Source organism: Lactuca serriola, chromosome 3, assembly GCF_051521515.1.
Source record: "Lactuca serriola cultivar US96UC23 chromosome 3, Lser_US96UC23_V15, whole genome shotgun sequence".
Classification (NCBI taxonomy): domain Eukaryota; kingdom Viridiplantae; phylum Streptophyta; class Magnoliopsida; order Asterales; family Asteraceae; genus Lactuca; species Lactuca serriola.
The window spans coordinates 197,245,717-197,270,356 of record NC_136410.1 but is presented as its reverse complement, the minus strand read 5'-3'; the positions used below and the strand labels follow the sequence as shown (position 1 = coordinate 197,270,356).

At 35.5% G+C, this 24,640-nt stretch overlaps 2 protein-coding genes, 1 long non-coding RNA gene and 1 pseudogene across 3 annotated transcripts; 2 read left to right on the top strand and 2 right to left on the bottom strand.

Moving 5' to 3' along the window:
• Positions 1-13,280: 13,280 nt before the first annotated feature.
• LOC145093490 (TLC domain-containing protein At5g14285 pseudogene) lies at positions 13,281-14,388 on the top strand (annotated as a pseudogene).
• Positions 14,389-14,462: 74 nt separating this feature from the next.
• Positions 14,463-19,409, bottom strand: LOC145093488 (lysine histidine transporter 1-like). The gene is made up of 8 exons (XM_079031624.1): positions 19,306-19,409; positions 19,038-19,192; positions 17,610-17,993; positions 16,173-16,566; positions 15,070-15,175; positions 14,882-14,973; positions 14,709-14,777; positions 14,463-14,629 (listed from the first exon to the last, which is right to left on the bottom strand). Exons 1-8 carry the CDS (start codon positions 19,378-19,380, stop codon positions 14,531-14,533), a joined length of 1,374 nt encoding a protein of 457 aa, XP_078887750.1. The 5' UTR covers positions 19,381-19,409; the 3' UTR covers positions 14,463-14,530.
• Positions 16,560-22,461, top strand: LOC145093491 (uncharacterized). The gene is made up of 3 exons (XR_013702897.1): positions 16,560-17,668; positions 17,770-17,907; positions 19,046-22,461. It is a non-coding gene; the product is annotated as an uncharacterized LOC145093491 (long non-coding RNA).
• LOC145093489 (lysine histidine transporter 1-like) lies at positions 19,770-24,321 on the bottom strand. The gene is made up of 8 exons (XM_079031625.1): positions 24,164-24,321; positions 22,512-22,684; positions 22,026-22,412; positions 21,094-21,487; positions 20,825-20,930; positions 20,638-20,729; positions 20,478-20,546; positions 19,770-20,263 (listed from the first exon to the last, which is right to left on the bottom strand). Exons 1-8 carry the CDS (start codon positions 24,197-24,199, stop codon positions 20,165-20,167), a joined length of 1,356 nt encoding a protein of 451 aa, XP_078887751.1. The 5' UTR covers positions 24,200-24,321; the 3' UTR covers positions 19,770-20,164.
• Positions 24,322-24,640: the final 319 nt, after the last annotated feature.

The window sequence follows — 24,640 nt, the reverse complement described above, 5'->3', positions numbered from 1 at the left end:
CTGACTTCATATCAGAATATTATGATTTTTCCAAGTTTCAGCACAACAGTATGCGATGCAGAAACCAAAATTAAAATCGGTTGATTGTTAGGTAAAACATTCTAAACAAGAGTTGAAGATCTCATGAACAGGAATTGGTCGATATAAAGACAGTCGAGAACGGATGTTATAGGAAAGAGTTATGAATTTTTATACGAACTTTAGCAGTCCAAGCCTGTTAAAAATATAACTTTAAAAATAAAGTGAGAATTAGCCAACAGAGTCTAAATGAAAGTTGTAGATCTTGTTGATAGCTACACGTGGATATAAAGAACATCAAAAATGGAGTTCGTATGAAGAATATAGGAATTTTTGAAAATTTCTCGGCGACGTCATGCGTTCATAGGCGCGACATGCACTTCTAGAAGGGAGCCACGTCAAACCACTTTGCAACTGTCACATGTCACGAGGAGGGAGGCACACCAAATCTAGGGCACGGTGTGCAAATCGAGATTCAACCCTATAAATACCCTTCACTCCCTTTCACCCACTCCTTACCCCAAAATCTGGAATTTCTCTAGATTTCTCTTATAAAACTCAATCTCTTTAGTTATTAGGAAGTTTTAGCAAATCCCTAAGGTATTGGTGAGCTCGACAATTAGGTATTGTTTGTTTTTTCGAAACGAAAATTTATGAAGTTTGCAGACCACCTCTACAACCCTCTATAGCAGAAGAGGTGGACCAAACGACTGCAGCCTGTAATATGAAGTTTGTTTGTTTTTTTAACATCTGCAGACTGCTGCAATAAACAAAAATTTAAATAAACTAATTTTACAAAAAAAAATAATTCTTAACACTGCAATTTTAATAATTCTAGTATTAAAACATTGAAATAATACGGAAAAGAATATGTAAAAAACAAAATTATAAAATTTCTAGAAAAAATGTAAAAGAAGCTATCGGTTATTTTTCTAGAAAAAACTAATTTTAAAGAACATAAAAAAAGAAAATTATAAAAAAATTAAGAAAATATTGCAAACAATGTCTAAAAAATTCATAAAAGAATCACACATGTTAAAAAAGATGCAATCGAAACTACAAATATTATTAAAAGAAAAGGTAAAAAAATTAAAAAAATCAAAGTTTTTTTTCTTTTTTTTTAAATCAAGTTAAAAGAAATTATGGAAACTATAAAAAGAAATTGTATCAAATCCGTAAATCAAAGTTTATTAAAACAATCAAAGTTAAAAAAAAATGAAGTTATACCAAATTTCTAAAAAAATAGAAAATCACTTGGAAATAATGAAAGTTGAAGAGGTTTGAAGAGACAAGTCAAGTGTTGCGCCACGCAGAACACACGCAGATGTTTTGTAGTCTGAAGCCTTCCAAAAAACAAACTACTGCGAGAGAAAAATTGATGCATGTGTGCTGCACCACACAACAAAAAGTGGTATGAAGAGGTTTTTCTAAAAAAAACAACCTCTTAGAAACTATCGGGTCGGAGTTCTGCCAGCATAATTTTCCCAGTTTTTGCTAAAATCTCGTTAAGTTAAGTTGCACTTATCTTAATTCAAGTGTACTAATATTTATATTCATAGTCGATGTTATGAATGTATAAATAAGATTTATTAGTAATTTCAGTTATAATATTGATTGATCTACTTACGGGGAGGTGTCTAGAATAACCACGTTGGCTTGGTTGTTGGATTTCATTCTATTTTCTTCATTTTGATATTGATAGGGATTCCCATTCAGAAAGGCTATATGCCAAAATGGTCCTGCCTCCCAACTGTCCTGCATGTCTGATTCTTATTTGATAAAACTTTCTATGATCTAGCTTTCATTACTAGATTGCCATGAAGATTAACAAGTTATAATATTACAGGTTAATACTTGTTAGGTGCGTTACCCGCCAGTTGTATCGCTAGTAGGATCACTTAGATAGCTGTCAAATGTATGAGTAATTGTCCAGGTGAGTTATCTCACTATACTATGTATTACAATATATGTCCATCTTTGTTAGGATAGAGAGCTAGTAAAGTAGAGCTGATAGAAAAATCTCTATGTGCTTAAGTGTAAATGTACCTGTACTAGTAGAGTCTAAAGTACAGTCTCTATGTGCGTAATTTTTGTGATATTATATTTACATAGGGGATGATGACAGAACGACAAAGACAAAGAGGTCAGGAGCCTACAGGTCTACGTGTTGACGAAATGATATGTAGGCCGTAAGTATACATAGACCCATGTTGACGAAATGACATGTACGTCATAAGTACACATAGACCCGTGTTGACAAAATGACATGTAAGCCATAAGTACACGTAGACTCGTGTTGAAGACGAAATGATTGGGCTGTAAGTCTAAAATACGCATATGATATGTAGCCATGGTATATGATATTTTAGAGAACTCACTAAACTTTGTGCTTACCCAGTTGATTATAATTATTTTTCAGGTGCTTCATTAATTATACTATGATATATTTTGAATCAAAAAATTGGGTTGAAAATCAGGACGTTACATAAATATTGTGTCTTTGTGTGGTTTTGGTTTCATGTGTTATCCACATTACTTCCTAATAAGGGTCATCAGATCTTGGCAAGTGGCATCAGATCTGTTCTGATTTTTAACAATTGTAGCCTAATTTCTTAACATATTTGTTTGCTACAATTTACAACACGTTTACCATCAAAACTATTTTTTGATTTCTCATCCATTCTTAGCATTGAAGAGCCTAATGCTCGGACTGCGTTAAGTGTATTAGATAAATTATATCTTTTATCTATTTATCTTTTTGATCTGTATCTATTTGTTATTTTAGCATCTACATATATCAATAACATATATAAAACTTATTAAAAGTATTTCTAAAATTTGTAATTAAGAAGTTTACTGACTCGCTTGATCATCCATCCAATGAACTGTATAATATTGTAATTAAGCTGTCTACTTAAAACTAAGACAAAACTACAAGATTGGTCCCTATGGTAGTCAAAAAAATTTGGATAGGGTCCAAAAAATTTCCAACTTGCATGAAAGGTCTAAAATCAAGGGTTTTTTTTCCATATTTTGGGTCCCTGATACACTTGAAAAGTCGATTTTACCCTTTTTATTTTTTTCTATTTTCTTTATTTATTTTGGTATTTAAATAATTAAAAAAATAAAAAATAAAATCTCACCCAACCCTCTCTCTCTCTCACTCTCTCTCTATTTCTTTCTTTCTTTCTCTCTCTTTCTCTCTCTCTCTCTCTGTGACATCCCCATTTTCACGGCCAGAAAAGACCGATTTGTTTATGCATTGTTTTATCAAATCAGAGTAATCTTTTAAAACACAGTTGCGGAATTTGTTCCTAAAACAAAATATGATAAAAATTATCAAAGCATTTCCTTAAAGAAATGTATTTTCATTATATAACAAAATCTCAAGACGTCATGTTCAATACAGACCAAAAGCATAAACAGAACAAAATAGACCTCACAACAGTTATTCATAACTACTGGCCTATAATCCAAAATCTCTCGTCAAGTCCACCAACTTATACTCTTGTGCCATTACCTGTAATGCAAAGAAAACTGAGTGGGTCATGCTTGGGAGCCTAGTGAGCATATAGGGTTTTCAACCACAATAATATAGTTATTATATTCAATCATCAAACCATCAACTCAATTACCCATCCCTATTATCTTTCTTAGGATTTTACCCTAGGAATTCAACTACCCGTCATTCATTCATTCCTAAGGATTGACCTAAGGAATTAACACAAACTTCCATTGCTACATAAGGCACATCTGCCAACATTATCCTTTAAGCGCCTCTGCCAGGATTACGTCATACACTATGAGGCGCGACTGCCAGGTTTATGACATTCTCTTTTAGGCGCATCTGCCGACATTATCCTATAAGCGCATCTGCCAGGATTATCCTATAAGCGCATCTGCCAAGATTACGACATTCACTACATGGTGCATCTACCGATAATATTCTTAAGCGCATCTGCTAGTATTATGATATTCTCTAATTTGTGCATCTGCCAATATCATTCCTAATCATCTTTCATACCTCATCATTTTATCACATACCAACTATCTCATCTACCCATGTTCTACCCAACATATTTGTAGATATAAAATACATATATAGTTTAACTCATTTAAAAACTATATAAAACATCCATTCCACACTCATCTCAAATAAACAACAATATATAAACACATAGCACGTATTTTATAACAAATACTTCATATTTATGTGTTAGAAGAAAGTAACTATACACTCACCCAAACATATACTTAATACATTCAAACAATACTTGTATTATACCCGTGTTTATGAAAGGGACTATACACCCACACATATAAACAACTTAATATTATACACATAGCACGTATTTCATAGCAAATACTTAATATTTATGTGTTAGAAGAAAGTAACTATACACTCACGCATATAAACAACAATATACTTAATACACTCAAACCATACTTGTATTATTATCGCGTTTATGAAAGGTAGTATACACTCACTTGATCAGAAGATGATCGGACATCACTACAGCTTGTAGAAGTAGTATTCTTCGGCAGATCTGGAAGATTTTCACAAAAACCGGACTCCTCGCGGGCAGAGCTTCAGCTCAGGAATCTTACTTCTTGGGATCTTCGGGACTTCGAAACTTGCTTCGGGGCTCGGGAATAATATTGGGGCTTCGGGGTACTTCTGGCACGCAAAACGATGCAAAACGGGAGAGAGAAGAGAGAAAAAGAGCAAATAAGCCGGCTGCCCTCGCATCCTATTTATAGGAGGCTGGAGCCTCGGAGTACGCTGGGTGTACGCGTCCGAATTCGTCATTGCTTACGTATCCGAAGAACTCGAGTGCGAGGGACGTCACGCTTCGCTGTACGTTGGGCGTACTTCGAATGAGTCCGATGACTCCTCTTCGGATAGTACCAAAATTTGGAATTAAATTTAAATATTAAATATTTAATAAACTTTGGAAATTCATATCTTCTTCATACGAACTCCGTTTTCGACGTTCTTTATATCCACGCGTAGGTGAGACTACGCTCTACAACTTTCGTTAAGACTCCGTCAGCTAATTTTGACTTTATTTTTATTATTTATTTTTAGTAGGCCCGGACAGGAAAACTTCGTTATAAATTCATAACTTCTTCGTTTGACGTCAGTTCTCGCCTAACTTTTCATCGCTTCGATACCAACAACGAGATCTTCGATTCTCGTTTAGATTGTTTCGGCTAAAAACCGCTCGATCTCAAATCGAGTATTTCACGTCGCATACCGCTAAGTCGAAACTTCAGAAAATCATAACTTCCTCATACGAAGTCAGATTTTGGCGTTCTATATATGTACGGAATCCTTGTAACATATGCCACAACTTAGTTAAGATTATTCATTCTAAATAATCTTTCATCAAAAATTCTTTTTTGACGCTTATCGTCTCTAAATTGACTAGCCCTGATCTACGGGCGTTACACACACACACACACACACACTCTCTCTCTCTCTCTCTCTCTCTCTCTCTCTCTCTCTTTTCACCATGGAAACGAAAAGTGGGAGGGGACATGCTTCTTACTTCTTCACTCATCCTCCATCTCACTCTTTCAATCCAACCTCCATGTCATAATGCTCGTGGCAAAGAGGAAGTCGAAACCTCAGAGAGTCGAAGGTGAGGTTGAATGGGTGACGACTTGATGTGAGAAAAAAATTGACATTGCCCTAATTTGGTGTTTCCTCGTTCGCAGTTTGGTCATGACTTACTATTCGGCCTAAAGAGTGATTCTAACGGAGAAGAATTTGATGATGAACCTAAACTTATTTATTCCAATACCATGTTTCATGGTGTGACAACCCGAAATTTTCATTCGGTCAAACCCTAAAAGTCAATCACTCCATATTAAGTCAATTTCATTTCTATTTTTTTTTAACAAATTTAAAAGTTCATTTTACTATTATAATAATTATTATTTAAACGAACGGGTGAAAGGATGTGCCGTCTTGAGTCTTGAAATTTCAAAACCGCGAATACCACGTAGCTTAGAAGTTCACGGCCAAACTTTTATGTTTGGGCCGTAAATTACCCCAAAAACCGTAAACTCATGCTTAAGCATGAGTTTACTCCCCAAAACACTTCACTTCTCATTTGCAAACTCAAGAGAAAACTCCAAACACTCTCAACTATCATCCTGGTTTTCACCCGATTTCCAGAAAACGTAAGTATTTCTCGACTTGATTAGTTGATATATCCTAACAACTAGTGATTATACATCTTTTCATCCATCCATTTTTGTGTTTTGATTAGAATTCCAAAACACCAAGAACACACACTAGTGTTCTTGGGCCCTTAGCACCTTTTCAAGCTTCTAACTAGTAAGTACTCCCATCCTAGTGTATTGTACAACTTATTACCTTACCATACACCAAGAAAACGTCCCACCAAGAGTAAGGTGTTTATGGCCCAAGAAGTTTTTGGACCGTGAACACCAATTAAAGGTGCCAAAGTGTGCTTTAAATTCTTCCTAAGCCTTGGACACTAGCCTAGATTCATTCCTTGTTAAGTTAGGGATTAGAAAACATCAAAATACCATTATCCTTAATGGTTTATGGCAACAAACCCAAAAAGAAATGGTCTTAGGGCCGTGAACTCCTCAAATGAGGGAAATGGTGCCCTAATCTCTTCCAAAGACTTAACCATCAAGTAGAAATGCTTCTTAGGGTCTTGTAAATCCTCAAAACATCAAATGGTCATGGAAGTATGAGCTTACGGCCGTAAACCCATGAGTTTACGACCGTAAACTCATTTGTTGAGGACCTTAGGGCCGTTAACTCCCTTAGGGAGTTTTCCTTAAACCCTACACCCACTAGCCATGCCCTACAACACTTGGATGCAACCCTTGTGATCTTTAACACTTGAAACGAAATGTTTCCATGTTCTAGAGTGTCCCAACTTAATTTATTAGTTATAAATTGAATAATTAGTTATATATATAACTAGGCTCACGTGTGTGTACAAGTCTCCATTTGTCACCTAGCACCGTATCCGACACTTCAATCCAATCCACTCACTGCAAGTGAGTTCATACCCCTTAATCAATGGTTTAAATGTTTTTAAATGCTTTTATGGGGGAATACAAGTTGAATACTTATAGTTATTATATCAATCACATGTTATTAATAACTACCAAACGAGTAGTTTGCTTACTGTTCAAACTGTTTTGCTTCAAACTGTTTTACAAACTCTTTTACTTGTCAAATACTTTTACTTAAACTCTGTTATACCTATTATCAAATGCATGCCTATGTATGTATAGTTATATAAGCAATGTTTAAAGGGCTTAGGAAGTCCAGCTCGCTTTATCTCCTTTTCCTCGTTGGGATGTGGCTTGAGGGCATAGGTTATCCGTTCGAAGGTCGTCCAAATATTAGTTATATATTATGTATACATATATAGACATAAAAGTTCTTTCAACAAGTTCCATACCATTGGGTAGCAAGGGTTTCGCAAACGTGTTCATACATTACTAGTAAGCTACCATAGGGGTAGCACAGGAAGATACTAATACAATTACTAGAACAATGAAACATACAATGAGTCAGTTCATTCATGAGTCAATACGAGTAGTACACACAGTACATTACTATACATGATAGATAGAGAGAGAACACACATTACAGCTAGCACACGCAGAACATTACAGTACATACAGGCTAGACAGAGAAAGAGTACACTTTAAAGTTAGCACATTCAATGCATGTATATTCATGCAGTTATGTGAACCATTAAATGGGTCATGGCACTTCCTTGCATGACCGTTTTTGTATCCCGAATCTCCTTTATTGGGGAGCGTATGAGTTTGCGTATAGATCTATACTGGATTGACTATCCTACACCTTGCTGCTCGCTACAATGGGACTTGTAAGTCTATGGTTGCCAAATGTCATTTCTTACAGCATCTTACATCGTCGTTTTACTAGAGTCAGTAGCAGGATACATGTCGATCACATGTTACTTTAAATGCCTTTTGTTTTTAAGGTAGTTAGTACAACAGTAGTCACTTATTACAAATACTACAGTACTATGACATTTTTCCCATTACATTCACTTCGTGAATATTCACACGATGCATGGTAATGTAAAACTATATTTTTGGTTAATGATAGTAGGATTTGGGAAAATACACACTCTTACAAGAGACACACACACAGACACTAGAAGCCTTGGTAGAAGGCTACCATTAGTAGGAAACATAGGGTTTTCTAGGAGAGTTCAAACATTTTACAATACATTGTACAAAACATCTTACAAAATGCTTTCATACAAACATAGACATTAATATACTTATGATCTCACCAGATTTAAGCTGATACTCGCTTTCAAAATAACTTGTATTCTCAGGTAACCCATAGACAGGTACAGGTGCCAGATTTTGAGAAGACGGAGTCCGTTCAAGACTCGTCTTTGCTTTTGATATGTATATTTTTGGTGTCTATATAACTTGACAGAACACATATGTATGAAATTATTTTATTAATGCAATAGATGATGTTGTTGCTTGTTTACTATTATTCACTGTTGTGATACTGTACATGACGTCCTCCGCCCCAGAACGTTTCCGTCGTTCATGGTTTTGGGGTGTGACACATGGTATGCCCCCATTGCCTTCGTGTCCTGTAAATGATGATGTGAACATTCCATGCCAAAGGGTGGATATAAGTGAAGAGATTAAGGTTCTATACATTTTTGATAACAAAGAGTTGCTTAAGCTTGCAAATGGAAAACAATGCATGGAACAAGGTAAGCAGTATAAGACTACCAGATCGAGCAAAGAAAGGTTTGAGGTGGTTTGTTTGGTAGAGAATTGTTCTTGGATGGTTAGGGCAAGGGGAATCAAATCGGCTACTGCTTTCCAAGTCACCAAAGTTGTTGAGCAACAAACTTGGAGTCTAATCATCGACAATCAAAGAAAAAGGTACTCGGCCACTTTATCGCTGAAGTATTGACCGAAGATTATAATAGAGTTTATTAGGGTAATGAAATTGTGAGGGAAATCAATTCGAAATTTCCAACCAATATCACATACCAACAGGTATGACGGGAAAAACAATATGCGTTGTTGATGTTAAGAGGTACGAAAGAGGATGCATTTACCAAACTACCAGTGTATGTGCACAACTTGGTCAAGCATAATCCATGAACTGTTACTCAGATAAGAACAAGCGATGATGATCGGTTTGAGTTCGTGTATATTGCATTGGGTTGTTCGGTAAGCAGTAATATTTTTTTATAACAAATATAACATACGAATCCTAATTGGTATTTGTTAATGCAATCACAAATAATTGTAGGTACAAGCGTTCATCAAATACTGTAGGCCGACCCTAATAATTGATGCTGGTCACCTAAACGGTAAATTTAAGGGTACGATGTTGCTCGTAGTGACAATGAACGGTCAAAACCAAATCATGCTTCTTGCTTATGCCATATGCCATATCGAGCTTGAATTCTCCTAAACGGCGAATTCAAGGGTACGATGCTCTCTCTCTCTCTCACTCTCTCTCTCTCTCTCTCGTTTCACCATGAAAACACAAAGTGGGAGGGGACATGCTTCTTATTTCTTCACTCATCCTCCATCTTCACTCTTTCAATCCAACTTCCATGTCACAATGCTCGTGGCAGAGAGGTTGAATGGGCGACAACTTGATGTGAGAAAAAAATCGATGGTGACCTAATTTGGTGTTTCCTCGTTCGCAGTTTAGTCATGACTTATCTCTGATCTATAATGTGATTCCACCGGCCCTCGTCATTGTCCACCACCATCACTGGAAGGAACCCAAATCGAATTGGGTAGTGACTACCAATTCTACTTTGGTAACACCATCACAATCAGGGGCAAGTTGGAAGGGGGTAATGGCGAACAACATCGATTCTGCTTCAGAGAGTTGTTGAATTCTCTCCCTAACGGGTTCTCTTCTTCCTTGTTTGAAGATTATTGGAGAGACCTGCTCTCGCCACACCGTCGTCACTACCACCGGAGGAGCCGCCTCTCTCTCACAAATCTGTAAAGCTACCTTCCACTGGAATTAGCTAAAGTCGATTCCGCTAGTATCATACAAAAAACCATTTTTTGTGAACATAAAAAGGAATGGTTGATTCTGGTGTCATGGGGTTTTTCAATCCAAATTGTAAATGGAAAACAGAATCCCCTAAAACGATTTGATACTATTATGGTGTTCAAGAAGGAAGATAGTCTTCCCCTGATAAATCCTTGTAAACCCATCAAAGTTTTTTATAAAGATGATGAAATATGAAACATATTGAGTAAGGTTTTGAAAGAATGATGATCAAATTATGTTTTTTTACCAGATACCAAATTAGAGATTAAGCATCTCGATCTAATCCTATGGCTTTGTAACGACCGAAAAATTCCAACCAATTTAAACTTTTCAAAAACACCCCGATTTCATTAAATTATTACAAAAAGGTTTTCAATACAGTTAAATTAAAGTATTACCAGAATCTCATCACGACATAAATATGCGGAGCGGTACGATCACGCCTTTGCCTTGCCACGGTCTCCTGAAGAACCTGAAAAACATAAAACCACAACTATAAGCCCGAAAGCTTAGTGAGATATCCCCAAAATACCAACCACATTTACCATACACGCATAACATGCCATATCATATCCGATCACAGAACAACCATGCACTTCAGGTCTACTGTGTGACTGGTCCGCCACACCGGCCAACAGTCCACCTGGTCCACCCTCCGAGTCTAGCCATATACATCGAGTCTGCAGTGTGATTGATCCGCCCGCACCGGGCCTTCAATCCACCTGGTCCACTCTCCGAGTCTACAGTATGACTGGTCCGCCCGCACCGGGCCTTCAGTCGGCCTGGTCCACTCTCTCCGAGCCTCGACACGTCTGGTCCGCCCTCTTGGGGCCTACAGCCTATCCGGACCGCTTGCTGGGCCTTTGGGACAACCGGTCCGCCCTGGGTATCTTGGCCTACAGCACAAAGCAGGACCCGCCTCAACCCAAATCGAGTCCAAACAACCATGTGCACATAAACATACAATCATATAAGCGTTCATAGTCAACAAGCCGATTAAACAGATCACATAACATATCATTATCCTAACCAGGATACCGACCTAACCGGTCACTAGCATAACATCACCCTACATATCAGGGAATCGACCTTAACCAGGTCTCTAACATATACCATCCTAACTACCAGGATGCAAACATATCAAAGCAATAACATAACAACAAATACCCGGATCTCAATCCGATAAAGGGCCAGCCTTGGTGCCTTAGACCCTGTTGATATAGTGAGGATAACTCACCTCGAAACTGCCGGCTGAAAAGATAAGATCCCGCTACTCCAAACTCCGACACGAACTCCCCCACTGAACAACACCAAAGCACTGAACTCAATAATTACCAAAATACCCCTGGAAGACAACTGGTCAACCCTTGGTCAAAGTCAAAGTCAAAGTCAACCCTTGACTGACTTTACTCGCCGAGTCAACCCGATGACTCGGCGAGTCCCCATGCTCAGCATTTCCTTCAATCCGCGACCCAACTCGCCGAGTCACCCCGAGACTCGCCGAGTTCAACAACTCTGAGTCCACTCGCACACAACTCACCGAGTCACCCCTTGACTCACCGATTCACGGCTCAACCAGAAAAGATTGGGACTCTTCGACAAGACTCGCCGAGTCCAAGAACAGACTCGTCGAGTCTAAGGCTATCTTCAACTTACTCGCCGAGTTATTCTTCCAACTCGCCGAGTTCCAGGCCATCTTCATCCAACTCGCCGAGTTGTTCTTCCAACTCGCCGAGTTCCAGCTTATCTTCAAACAACTCGCCGAGTCTACCCATGTGACTCGCCGAGTACCACCAGGTCTGAATCTATACCGAGGCTTTCCAAGCCATGCAGATGATCCAAACCATAGATCTACCCTTCCTAAGGCCATCCATCACGTAAAGTGGCAAACTTTACGTGAATCCAAGGAGATCTAGGCATTTTCACTCTAGGGCTAGGGTTTGGGACAAGGTAGCTTCACCAATCACTCATCAACAGGGACTTTATGACATACAAGACCATCCCAAGCTTAGATCTGAAGTAGCATCCTCAGATCCAAGCTTCTATCTCAATTTAGATGTCATATCAACCACCACACATGAACCCATGAAGAAAATAGCTTAAGGAAATGGTTCCTTACCCTTAGAATGAGCCCAACCAACTGTAGATTCCTGATCCCCCTAAGCTTCCTGATACAAGCCTCCAATCTTCAAGCTTAAAGCACCAAATATCATTCTCCAAGCTCTAATTCACTCAACAATGGGGTCTCCTCACGAATTTAGGGCTTCTGGAACTCAAGGAATGATAAGGAGGCTGGGGAGAAGATATGATGTTCTTTATATAGGGCTCAACCCTCGAAATTAGGGTTTTCTCCACTCAGCATCAACTCGCCGAGTCCACCCATGCTACTCGCCGAGTTGGTCACTTAACACGCGACCAGAGTTGCGACCCTACTCGTTGAGTCCACTTGTGGACTCGCCGAGTTGCCCTTTCCCATTTATTCTTTTAGCCTTTCAACTCTACTCTTGATATTCCGGGATGTTACAGGCTTCCATATACAACATTTATCGAGCTTCCAATTTCCTTCAAAGTGTGTTTATTTGTGTGAAATGTACCTGGGTTTTTTTTATGAAGAAGTTTACCGTGTGTATTTGTGTGTGTGAGAGAGAGAGATCTTGTATCATTTTCTAATCCCAAGTTAATATTTTGTAGAGCTTTAAAGATTTTTATTGGTGTAGATGGATTTCAAAGATTATAGAAATCTTGATCTAATTTTGACTTTTCAATCAAACATTATTTATTCATCCCATCCATAAAAAAGAAAGAGAAAAAGAGGTGGGGTTAGGGGATATATATATATATATATATATATATATATATATATATATATATATATATATATATATATATATATTATTTTTAAATTAAAATAGTATTTAAAAAATTAAAAAATATATATAAAAATGAAAATAAAAATGTATGATCAAGTTAATTTTAGACCAAAACCATATAAAAAACTTTGGTTTTGGATTATCTATGCAACAATTCAACATATGTTTTAACTTATTTTTTAAACATAACTCGAACATAATTTAACTTGTACAACATCCAATAACACGATTAAAATATAATGACAAAAACCTCCAATCCTTGAGCATATTCATTGATTGTATCCCACCGTCGCCACCCATTTCACCTTTTTCAACCAGTAAACTTGTTGACAGCGACTGCGTCTTAATGGATAATGCAACAGCTTTTAATTTTGACCGAGGGTTGGGTTTGGCGGCGGGATGACTAATCAACTCGATCGTCTTCCACCTCTTGATCACGCGACATATCTATAAATTCATTCATATAGCTTTTTGATTCCACAATCTCATCCATACAATCAAACCAACCCCATCTAATTTCGTGAATTAGGATCCAAACAACATCGAATTTGGGGGAATTTAACGATGGATTCAACAAGCCTAATTTCTTCTATGTCAAGTCTACCTCTCTTCTTCGCAATGTATTTTGCGATATACTTGACTGCCCACTTCATCGTCTTCCGTAATTGGAGCCCGAAGCTCCGCCCTGAAGCCGCCAGCTGCTTAATCTCACTTGCCCATGGCACCCCGGCCGTGATCCTTGCTTGTCTCGCCATCCTCGCCGATTCCACAACTGGGTTCGCCACGATCAACACTCATTTTCAGAATACTGTTCTTGAATACAGCATTGCTTACTTCTTAATGGATCTTTGCCACTATTTAACCTTCTACCCAACCGATATCCTCTTCATCGGTCATCATTTAGCTACCCTTTTCGTTTTCGTTACCTGTCGATATCTAGTTCTTCACGGAGCATACGCGGTTTTGATTTTACTTGCTCTGGCGGAGATCACGAGCTTCTTTCAGAACGTTTGGACGCTGGCAAGTGCACGAAGGGAGGATTCTGAAACTGCACGCCAGGTGTTTGATCTTTTGTCTCCTCCATTTTATGTGCTATATTCTGCTGTTAGAGGTTTTGCTGGACCTTTATTTGTTTACAAAATGGTTGTTTTCTATTCGAGTGGGGTTGCTGATAATGTTATTCCCAAATGGCTTTGGGTTTCTTGGATTTGTGTTGTTGTCATGGCTATTTCTGTTAGTGTACTTTGGATTTCTAACCTTTGGATCGAGTTGTATAGAGAAAGAATGTTTAAGCTTGAGAAGGAGAAGAAAAGTACATAGAAAATGGAATAAATTAAGTCTGACTTGGGATATATATTGTAATGTTCATGGGTTATATATTAAAGAGAATCATAAATCAATTGTTATTCATGATATGTTACAAATATTGTAGAACACATAGAACATATAATATAATGAATAATAAACAGAAAAAAGAAGAAAAGAAGAAAAGAAAATCACACAAATCCCCTATTATTTTGCTTTCTTCCACTTTTACTTTGAGTGATAATGATCAACTATAGAACTTATAATCCTTGGCTTGCTTAATGATATTGTAAAGTCCCCCAATAGGTGATAGAATCATCAAACATAGACCAAGAAAGATGCAAATCTGAAAATTAAAATGTTAGTTTAATTTTCATTTTGTTTTATAAAACAAATAATGTATGGGCTTAAAAGTTAAAACCTACCCAATTAGTGCACCAAGACAAGCTGAACCTCTTTGGTTTACAGATGGCAAGCCACATAATGCATGGAAGCTTTTGAAATCAAAAAGTCAAAAAGTCAACACAACAAGAAATAGTTGGATTTTGAGAAATTGAAGAAAATGTGGATGTTTATAAAACTCGAAAGATATTCTTACAAAATAAGTTGTGGGGGCAAATGCTAAGCCTCCGAAAAATCCAAGGAGACCTCCAAAGAAAGGGAAGGTTATAGCAACAAACATTGTGAATGCTGAAATCAAAAAAAAAAAAAAATATTAGTAAATAATTCCTTAAAATAGATAAATTCCTAACATTTTGCTTTGAAATAGTATTGTACTTTACTAACCTACGTAGATATTTCGCGTACAAAATCGCAAGATCCAAGTTGGTTTGAATTTCAATTTTTTCACCAACAAGGTTTCCATCATGTCAAAAACCGGCATTGCATAAATCTATATAAACTCAGAACTTTGTTAGCATGTACAAAAATGAAAATACATTGCTATTAGAAAAATGTAAAAAAAATGGCAAAACATCATTTTACTCATTTTACCGATATATACAATGTATTTTATTTTTCACCTGTAATAGCAATATACTTACATTTTATTTACCCATAACAACAACGTTGTTACAAATTTTTAGGGCAAATGGCACAAAAGACAAAATATTTTCACCTTTTTTTTTTTTTTTTTTTTATTTTTTTTTTATATAAATTTTGACATTGTGTTATTTTTTGTTCTAAGTCGAAAATCGCATTTTCGAATTTTGTTCAATTTTGACCATTTCACCGGGGACCCTGCCAGGGTCCGGTTTGGCATACTGAGTTGGAAAATGCAATGTCAAAATAAAAAAAAGTGAAAACTAATCGTCTCTCGAACAAAAATTGGAAAATGTAGTGTCAAAATCGAACAAAAAAAGTGAAGACAGTGTCGACATTTGACGCAAAACACAATTGGAAAATACAATGTTCGATTTAAAACAAAAAATAGTACACCGTCAAAATCGAAAAAAAAAAGAAGTAAAGACATAGTGCCTGTTGTGCCATTTTCCTTTTTTTTTTTTTTTTTTTTTTTTTTTTTTTTTTTTTTTTTACTGATAATAGCAATATGTAATCAATAAAGCAACTTACATTTTCTTTACACATAATAACATGGTACTTACAATTCCTTACCAATAATAGCAATATGTAACAATAATTTGGGTGAGAATTAAAAAGAATTAAAAAGGGGTATAAATGTCATTTTATATGGGTAAGGGACTAACCACGATCGAAATTGAAAACCATAGGGACCATCTATGAGGTTTTTTAAACTCACAGATCGTATCCCAAATTTTAGGAAACCACAGGGACCATTTACAAGATTTTGTCACATTGGTATCCAAAGCAAGTATGTTGCTTTTATAAATACCAAATAAAGAACATTGCTATTATCGATAAAGATTTACCTGATAACTACCGATAACATGGATAACCACAAACAAGTTAGCAGCAGCAATAAGCCATTTAGGCTTATGTAGTGAAATCAAAATATTATCCGCGACTTTATTTCCAAACATATAATATCCAAGAAAAGCCACCGGAAAATAGCACAAAGCCACCACCACATAAGCCACCACCACCCCCTTCCACATGGGTCCCTTTGAAGGCTTTTCGGGTGTTGAAGGAATTGTTGCCTGGATCTCAAGCACAACATTATGGCCCGCATATGCAAATGCCACGTCACCCAAAGCTGAAAGAAAATTGAATGTTGTTTCTGCTGGGGTTTTGCCTTTGTACCCATATTCCAAATTTTCTTGCATGCCCTTATTCACAGAAGCTGTCCATGCAATTGTTGAGTAACTGTTTCGGAAAAAAAACACCTTATGTTAGAGGAAATTACAGAAATGGTCCCTGTGGTTTTGGATTTTTCCAGTGTTTAGTCCAAAATAGAAACTTTTTCAATGTTTCATGTCGATTTTTGGGTCTGAAACTTTAATATAAGGACCAAATCAAGTAACTGGGAAAAACACCTTCTGTTAGAGTAAATTACAAAATTGGTCCTTGTGCTTTCTGAATTTTACTGTGTTTAGTCCAAAACTGAAACCTTTTTCAGTTTTGGTCCTTATTTCCGAGTTTCTTATCAATTTTGGTCTTTGGGATTGTGAAATAAGGACCAAAATCGAGGAGCTGTTTGGCAATAACACTGTGAGTTAGAGTAAATTACAAAACGGTCCTTGTACTATCTGATTTTTACAAAAATGGCCCCCGTGTTTCGGATTTTTAACTTGTTTAGTCCAAAACAGAAATGTTTTTTTTAGTTATGGTGTCGATTTTTATCTCTGAAACTTTAAGGACCAAATCAAATAATTGGCTTAGCAAGAACACTTGAAAATAGAGGAAGTTACGAATATGGTTCTTGTGCTTTCTGATTTTTACTGTGTTTAGTCCAAAACTGAAACCTTTTTCAGTTTTGGTCCTTATTTCAAGGTTTCCTATCAATTTTGGTATCTGGAACCATGAAATAAGGACGAGGTGTTTGGCAATGACACTGTAAGTTAGAGTAAATGACAAAAACAGTCCTTGTGCTATCTGATTTTTACCGTCTTTCGTCTAAAACTGAAACCTTTTTCAATTTTGGTCATATTTTATGGTTTTGTATCGATTTTTGGTCTTTGGAACTTTAAAACAAGGACCAAAATCGAGTTAAAATTAGAGTGAATTACAAAATGGTCTAATTCTTTTTGATTTTTACTGTGTTTAGTCCAAAACTGAAACTTTTCTCAATTTTGGTCCTTATTTCAAGGTTTCATATGAATAACCAAAATAGATACAAAACCTATTATAATTCTTGAATACCATTGTAGTTAATGACAATTGACAAGGGTAAAGATGTAAAAACTCACGTTAAAGACATGACAGCAGCAGCCAATGAGACACCAGAAATGGAGTTGAAATTTGGAAGGTGAGACAACACAAAATGAACAGAAGCAAATATCATAATGAAATATGTTGTTTTGAATTCTTTGCAATCTTCACAAAGAGTTTTGTGGATTTTCTTTATAGATACGCCACCTGTCACCATATAAACTATATCCACACCCACTTCACAAATCAGCTGTTGGGGAACAACGATATATAAACCGAGTTTTTCACCAAAAGCTTCTTGACCTAATTCATGGTATCTATCAAACCGTTTTCCAGGTATTATTTCATGCATTTCAACCATTTGCCAAAGTGTGTATAACGTTATTATCCATGATAGAATAAGTATAACCACACCAGGTCCCCTGTATTTGGAAGAATTTCATCTTGTTAGTATTTAGAGTAAGTTACAAAAATGGTCCTTGTTCTTTCTGATGTTTACTATGTTTAGTCCAAATTTGGAATCTTTTTTCAGTTTTGGTCATTGTTTTCGGATCGGTTTTGGTCCTTGGAATTTGAAATAAGGAATGAAAATTCAGATATTTTGAATAAATTACAAAATTGGTCCTTGTTCTTTCTAAATTTGACTGAGTTTAGTCCAAAGATAAGACATTTTTTCAATTTTGGTCCTTATTTCAAGATTTAATATTAGTTTTGCACTTTTGGTTCTTGGAACCTTGAATTAAAGAGCAAGATCAGATATTTAATATAAATTATGAAGATGGTCTTTGCTCTTTCTAGTTTAAGTAAATTACATTTTTGGTCCCTGAGTATAGCTGGTTTCTAAATTTTGGTGTCAAAATGTTTTCTCTTGCAGTATTGGTCCTTATTTGTCTATTTGAGGGTTTTCTGATGTTTATGGTCCCTATTACGAGTAAAATGACTATATTTTTAGGACGAAAATTGCAAAATTCAGCGATACTCACGGACCAAAATAGTCATTTTACTTAAAACAGGGTCCGAAAACACTAAAAGAACCTCATATAAGGACCAAAATTGCAAGAGAAATCAAAATTGAAAAAATAAGTGATACTCAGGGACCAAAAATGTAATTTTATTTTCTAATTTTTTACTGTGTTCTGTCTAAAATCGAAACCTTTTTCAAATCCAGTCCTTTTTTAAAGTTTCATATCGATTTTGGTCCCTTGAACCGTGAAATAAGAACCAAAATCAAAAAGTCCCAAACTCCCAGGGACCAAAGTCGATATGAAACCTTTGAATAAGGACCGAAATTGAAAAACATTTCAGTTCTTTACTAAACACGGTCAAACCCAGAACGAATAAGAACCATTTGCGTAAGTTACTCTAGTATTTAAACGAAGAAATTTATGGGAATTGAAGGACAAAATCGTCTTTTTGTGTTTTCAATTTTAGGAGTAATTTTAATTTTAATACGATATATACAATACCATCCAAGATTTGACATGGCATATGGAAGACTCAAGACTCCAGCTCCAACCATGGCTGTGACATTGTGGAAAGCAGCATACCACCATTTTGCATTTCTTGATCCTGTGATTGGAAGCCATGCATCAATGGCTTTCTGCTCTTCTGTCCTTTCATCCTGTTATAAAAAAAGGTACAAATTAATCGCATCCTTTAACTTTTCTTTTATGCTTTTTGTTCATAAAAAAACGTCTCTTTAATTAAAAGCATTCCAAGAAAAAACTATCTTACAAAACTGGATGCATCTGCTGTTGCCCCTTTTAAGTCATCGAATGACTTTGTATCATCTGTAGTTTGAGTTCCCATGGAAGACTTTGGGATATGATTATATTGAAGAAGAAATAACAAAATTGAAAACAGAAAGGTAGATCATAGATGCACTTATTTAAGTAGTGTTCCTTTTAGAAGGATTAGAAAAATTAGTCCATATAAAGACAAATTAAGCCGGCTATTTATTCTGTGTTTAGCAGTCTCATAAAATTTATTGTAAAGTCTTAAGGATCTCAATCAGAAAAGTCTTTGGAAACTCCATTTTCGTGTCTTTTTCCTAAGTGCCAAATGTCATGTTCATTTTTCTTAGGCTTGAAAGGGAAGGATGAATATGATTTTCTTCTATCTTAGTGACAACTAAACCAATATTTAGATGCACACAATGTGTCTTGTTGTAATTACAGACATTAGAACAAAAATCTACATTGGTAGAGATGAATAGGAGTTGTAATAATGGTATTTGTTCATTACATGGAAGCATATTACAAGTGAGTCTAGAAAAGACTTGAGTTCTGGTGTATAAATAGCGAATATGATTGTGATTTTGGAGTACAATTCACATCTATAGATACAAGTTTGGAAACATGTATGTAAATATGCACACAAACTAACTGCAAACAAAAAAAAAAAAAAAAAAATCAAACGAAAATATAATAAGGGATGGAATCATGGAAATGGTACTCCTCTTCTTCCCTATAAACACTCTTTTCAACCGTAATAATTCCTCAATAGCTTATAATGATCTTCATAGTTGTTACAAGCATCATCACAAGCTTTCTTGACTTACAAGCTAAGTTCTATGCGATAACTTGCTTTGCAATTAAGAGAAAAACTCGTAATCTTTGGCTTGCACAATGATTTGCCTTAAGCCTCCAATAGGTGAGACGATCATCAAAGAAACTCCAAGCATGATACATATCTGAAATATGTGAATAGGGTGTTAATAGAAATAATTAAAGAAGTATGAAAATATGGTTTGTTTGGGTGTTGGGTATTGTAACACCCTAAGTTCAAATTTATGGACTAGACCAATAACATTTGGTTTAGCTTAAAACCGTGTTGGAAGTTATTGGTAGTCTTAATCAATATCAACCTCAACTGCTGAAACTGAATATGTTACATGTAATACGTACCCAATTAGTAATCCAAGATAAGCTCCATCTTTTAGGTTTACAGATGGAAAGCCACATGATGCAAGGCAACTAAACGATAAAGAACAAGAAAACAATATTAGAACCATAAATCGAGAATGTCGAAAAGAAAGAAGAAATAGGAAAAGATGAAGTTACTTACGAAGTATGTTGTGGGGGCGAAAGCAAATCCTCCAAAGAAACCAAGGAGTCCACCGAAGAAAGGGAAGCAGATACCTACGAACATTGTTAATGCTGCAAACGGAAGGAAGAAAATTAATCGGTTAGTAACGTGTATGCCCCAAAAAATAGTTAACCTGTCATTGGTCTATATGTTATAGTTTGCTTACCAACGTATATGTTCCTTGTGATAAATCGAAGAAGGAAACTAGGGGCGAAGTTCAACTTTTTGACCAACACAGTTTCAATCATATCAAATACGGGCATCGCATAGACCTACCAAAAAAAACCTACTTTAGATAACGTGGATAATGACAAACTTAGGTCTTTTTAACTTATTACAGAAATAACGACTTTATAGAGAAAATCGAAAAAAGGCTTTCCGGATTAGGTCTTAAGCTTTTAAAATTTGCCTTGTTTACATCATTTGTTTTCGTACCTGGTAGCTACCGATGACATGGATCACAACCATCAAATTAGCCATGGCAATTAGCCACGTAGGCTTATTTAAAGTTTGAAGAATATTATCGTCGACTGAATTTCCATACACCCAATACCCAATAAGGGCAACCGGGAAGTAGCATATGGCAACAACTATGTAGGCAACAATCACTCCCTTCCACATGGGACCCTTTGAAGGCTTCTCGGGGGTCGATGGAATAGTGGCTTGGATTTCCAACACCACGTTGTGCCCCGCATATGCAAAAGCAACATCACCCAATGCACTAAAGAAGTTGAACACTGTTCCAACCGTGGTTTTAGCCTTGTATCCATAATCTACGTCTGGTTGCACGCCCTTTTTTAAAGCAGCCGTCCACGCAATAGTAGAGTAGCTGCATTATAACAATCACGTTGGTTATTCCTCTAAGAAAACGAACAAACAGACTGTACTGTGTTTGACATACATTAGATTGTGATTAAGACCGGTGACAAAGGGACAAAGATTGCAATTTTTTGTCCCACTCAAAAAATTGGGACGCGACTCACTCTCAACCTCTTGTTTGTATGAAAGACGTAAATGCCTTTCTGACCCTCATCATAAAAAATAACCCTCAATTCCATCATGTCCTGTGTAACAAGCACAACCTTGCGTTTCTCACACAAAACAACATTGGATGAGATGACGAGACTGGACATGCTTTCTATGACTATTATCGAGGATGAGAATGAAGAGGGCATTCACGTCTCTTGCACAGTCTCCGACCGAGAGAAATCCTTGCCCTTATTTTTGGGCGTAACAAAAATTGCAATATTTGTCTCATTGACATCGGTCTCAATCACAGTCCAAGATATGCGAAACATAGTACAATTTGTTCTATTCTATTCTGACATTCCTGTCTAATCTTTTTGGTGATGTTAACAGTTAACTACCTGAGCGACATAACAGCTGCTGCTAACGACACACCGGAGATGGCATTCAAATTTGGTAAATGGGAAAGAACGAAATGCACGGAGGCAAAGATCATGATGAAATACGTGAGCTTGATGTCTTTACAGTAATCATTGCAAACAAGATCATGAAATTTCTTTAAAGATTTTCCTCCTGTGACCATATAAACAATATCCACACCAACTTCAACAATCAGTTGTTGTGGAACCACAATATAAAGACCAAGTTTTTCCCCAAAAGCATGTTGCCCGAGTTCATGATATCTGTCAAATCGTTTTCCGGGCACTATTTCATGCATCTCAACCATTTGCCATAACGTGTATAAAGTTACAACCCATGATATTACCAAAACCGCAACACCGGGACCCCTAAAATAACATAAATTTAAATGATATTAATAAAATTACTTTTGTATTATTTTAAGTCTGTTTATTTAAAAATAGCGATGATTGGAATTAGGAACAAACCATCCGAGTTCTGACATGGCGAAAGGGAGACTCAGAACACCGGCTCCCACCATGGCTGTGACATTGTGGAAAGCTGAATACCACCATTTTGCATTTCTTGATCCAGTGATTGGAAGCCATGCATCAATGGCTTTCTCTTTCTCAGTTCTATTGTCAACCTGTCTATCGTTAACCTGTTTATATGTTCATCGATATCAGTTTTACCATTATTATTATTATTATTACAAATTCTGTATTATAGTACTTCAGTTGAACACATCTTTTTGGATACGGGTTTGTATGTCAATCTAGAAATAAAGAAACGAAGAGGATCGAACTATGGGTGGATGTTGCATATATACAATACGTGTATATCTTAGAAGAAAAATTTATTATTTCACTATTTTGGAGTATAAAAGAAAAAGAAAAAGAAAATGTTAGGAAAGTACACACATATGACATATCCTAGTTTGAAAATTTTGGATGAGATATGGCTGAAGTATCTAGGTGGGCCATTTCTTATTTAAGTCTCGTATAAACAATTTCAACGAATAAGGTATCTATTATTATATTATATTAAAATAGAAGAGTATCTCATACACGTTATGATCTTCTGTATAAAAATTTAAATGTAAATTTTTTATTTGTCCAGTTGGTGTATTGGAACAGACCCGTTATTATATTCGCCACTTGTCGTATATGGAACTGGTCAACTTGCTCATTTTTAAATTAAGGAAGCTTTCACAAAAGCATTATATATATTTTTTTCATTTTTATTGAGAAAGGCACCGTTTTATTTATTTAGAAAAATCATTTATATTTAAAAAGTTTTCGATTTGATAGGTTTTAACATTAAATGACAAGAAATATCTTTAGGTGTGGAACTACATATATAATTAGAAAAATATTTATTTTTGCATTTGTAGTTCAAAGTGAATTAGTCTTTTTATCAATTAAATAGGATCGGTTATATTATACGCAATCTAAAATAATGTTTTATTCATTAGAAAATTATTGACAGCGACTTTCATCAAGAAACAAACAATCCAAAATAAGAAACTGACCTCAATAATGACTAAATGGCAAAAAAAAAATGTCAATGGCTAGATTGCATTTTTTTTTCTAAATGTCTCTGGATTTTTCGAAAAGTAAATAAAAGATGTTTTTTTGAGTAAAAGGTTAAAAAATATAGAGTTTTATACACACGGGAAAGCGATCTCTGTTGAATGTAGTAAATACATTCACGATCTATAACATCATTAATTCATTTTACATACAATTTTATTATTATTTTTTTGAACTTTACAAAATTAAAAAAAAAAAAACATTTAAAAAGAAATCATTTAGTTGTTAATTATTTTATACTAAAAACGTGTTTTTTTTTTTTTTTTTTTTTTTTTTTTTTTTTAAATTTAAAAGTTCAATGTTCATTTGAACTCTATATTCAACTCCATATTTATTGAATGTTTAATCCACTCATTCAATAATTTCATTAAACTGTAAATTGTGGATGTACGTTCTAAGTGTTTGCGAGAAAGAAACAAGACGAAATGAAATCCTAAAAACAATGAGACAATAACTTACATAAAAAGATAGAAGAGAAGAGAAAATCAATATGTATATTGGATTTACATGTTAACATGATAACATCATTACTAGTGAGGGGAACATACCTTGTTATCGGAGTATTGTTCATCTTGTGTGCCCATGGTCGTATCTTTTAACCACTTATGACACAAAAACCCAAAAATCAGCAATTAATTAACAACTTATCGATTATCAATCGATATAAGTCTGGTTTGAGCTATGATCATTTAGTACAGATGGGTATATATAGAGCAAACCAGACATCCAGCTTTCATACTTGAGTCAATTGAAGTTAGCTGCTTCCACGAAGCCGTTGCAAAAAATCCATGTGCTTTACTTGGGTCAACTCTCACAAGTCTACGGATTCTCTGAAATTGAAAATATATCATTAGTTTTTTATTTTATTAAAATAATAAATAAATGATGTAACATATATTTTATTTAATGAGGGTACTTTCGAAAACAAATAAGAGATGTTCTTAGTTTATAATTAAATTAAATGGGTTTTTTATTTTATTATAATCTATAGCATATTGATTATGTTTTATAAAATATAAGTCGAC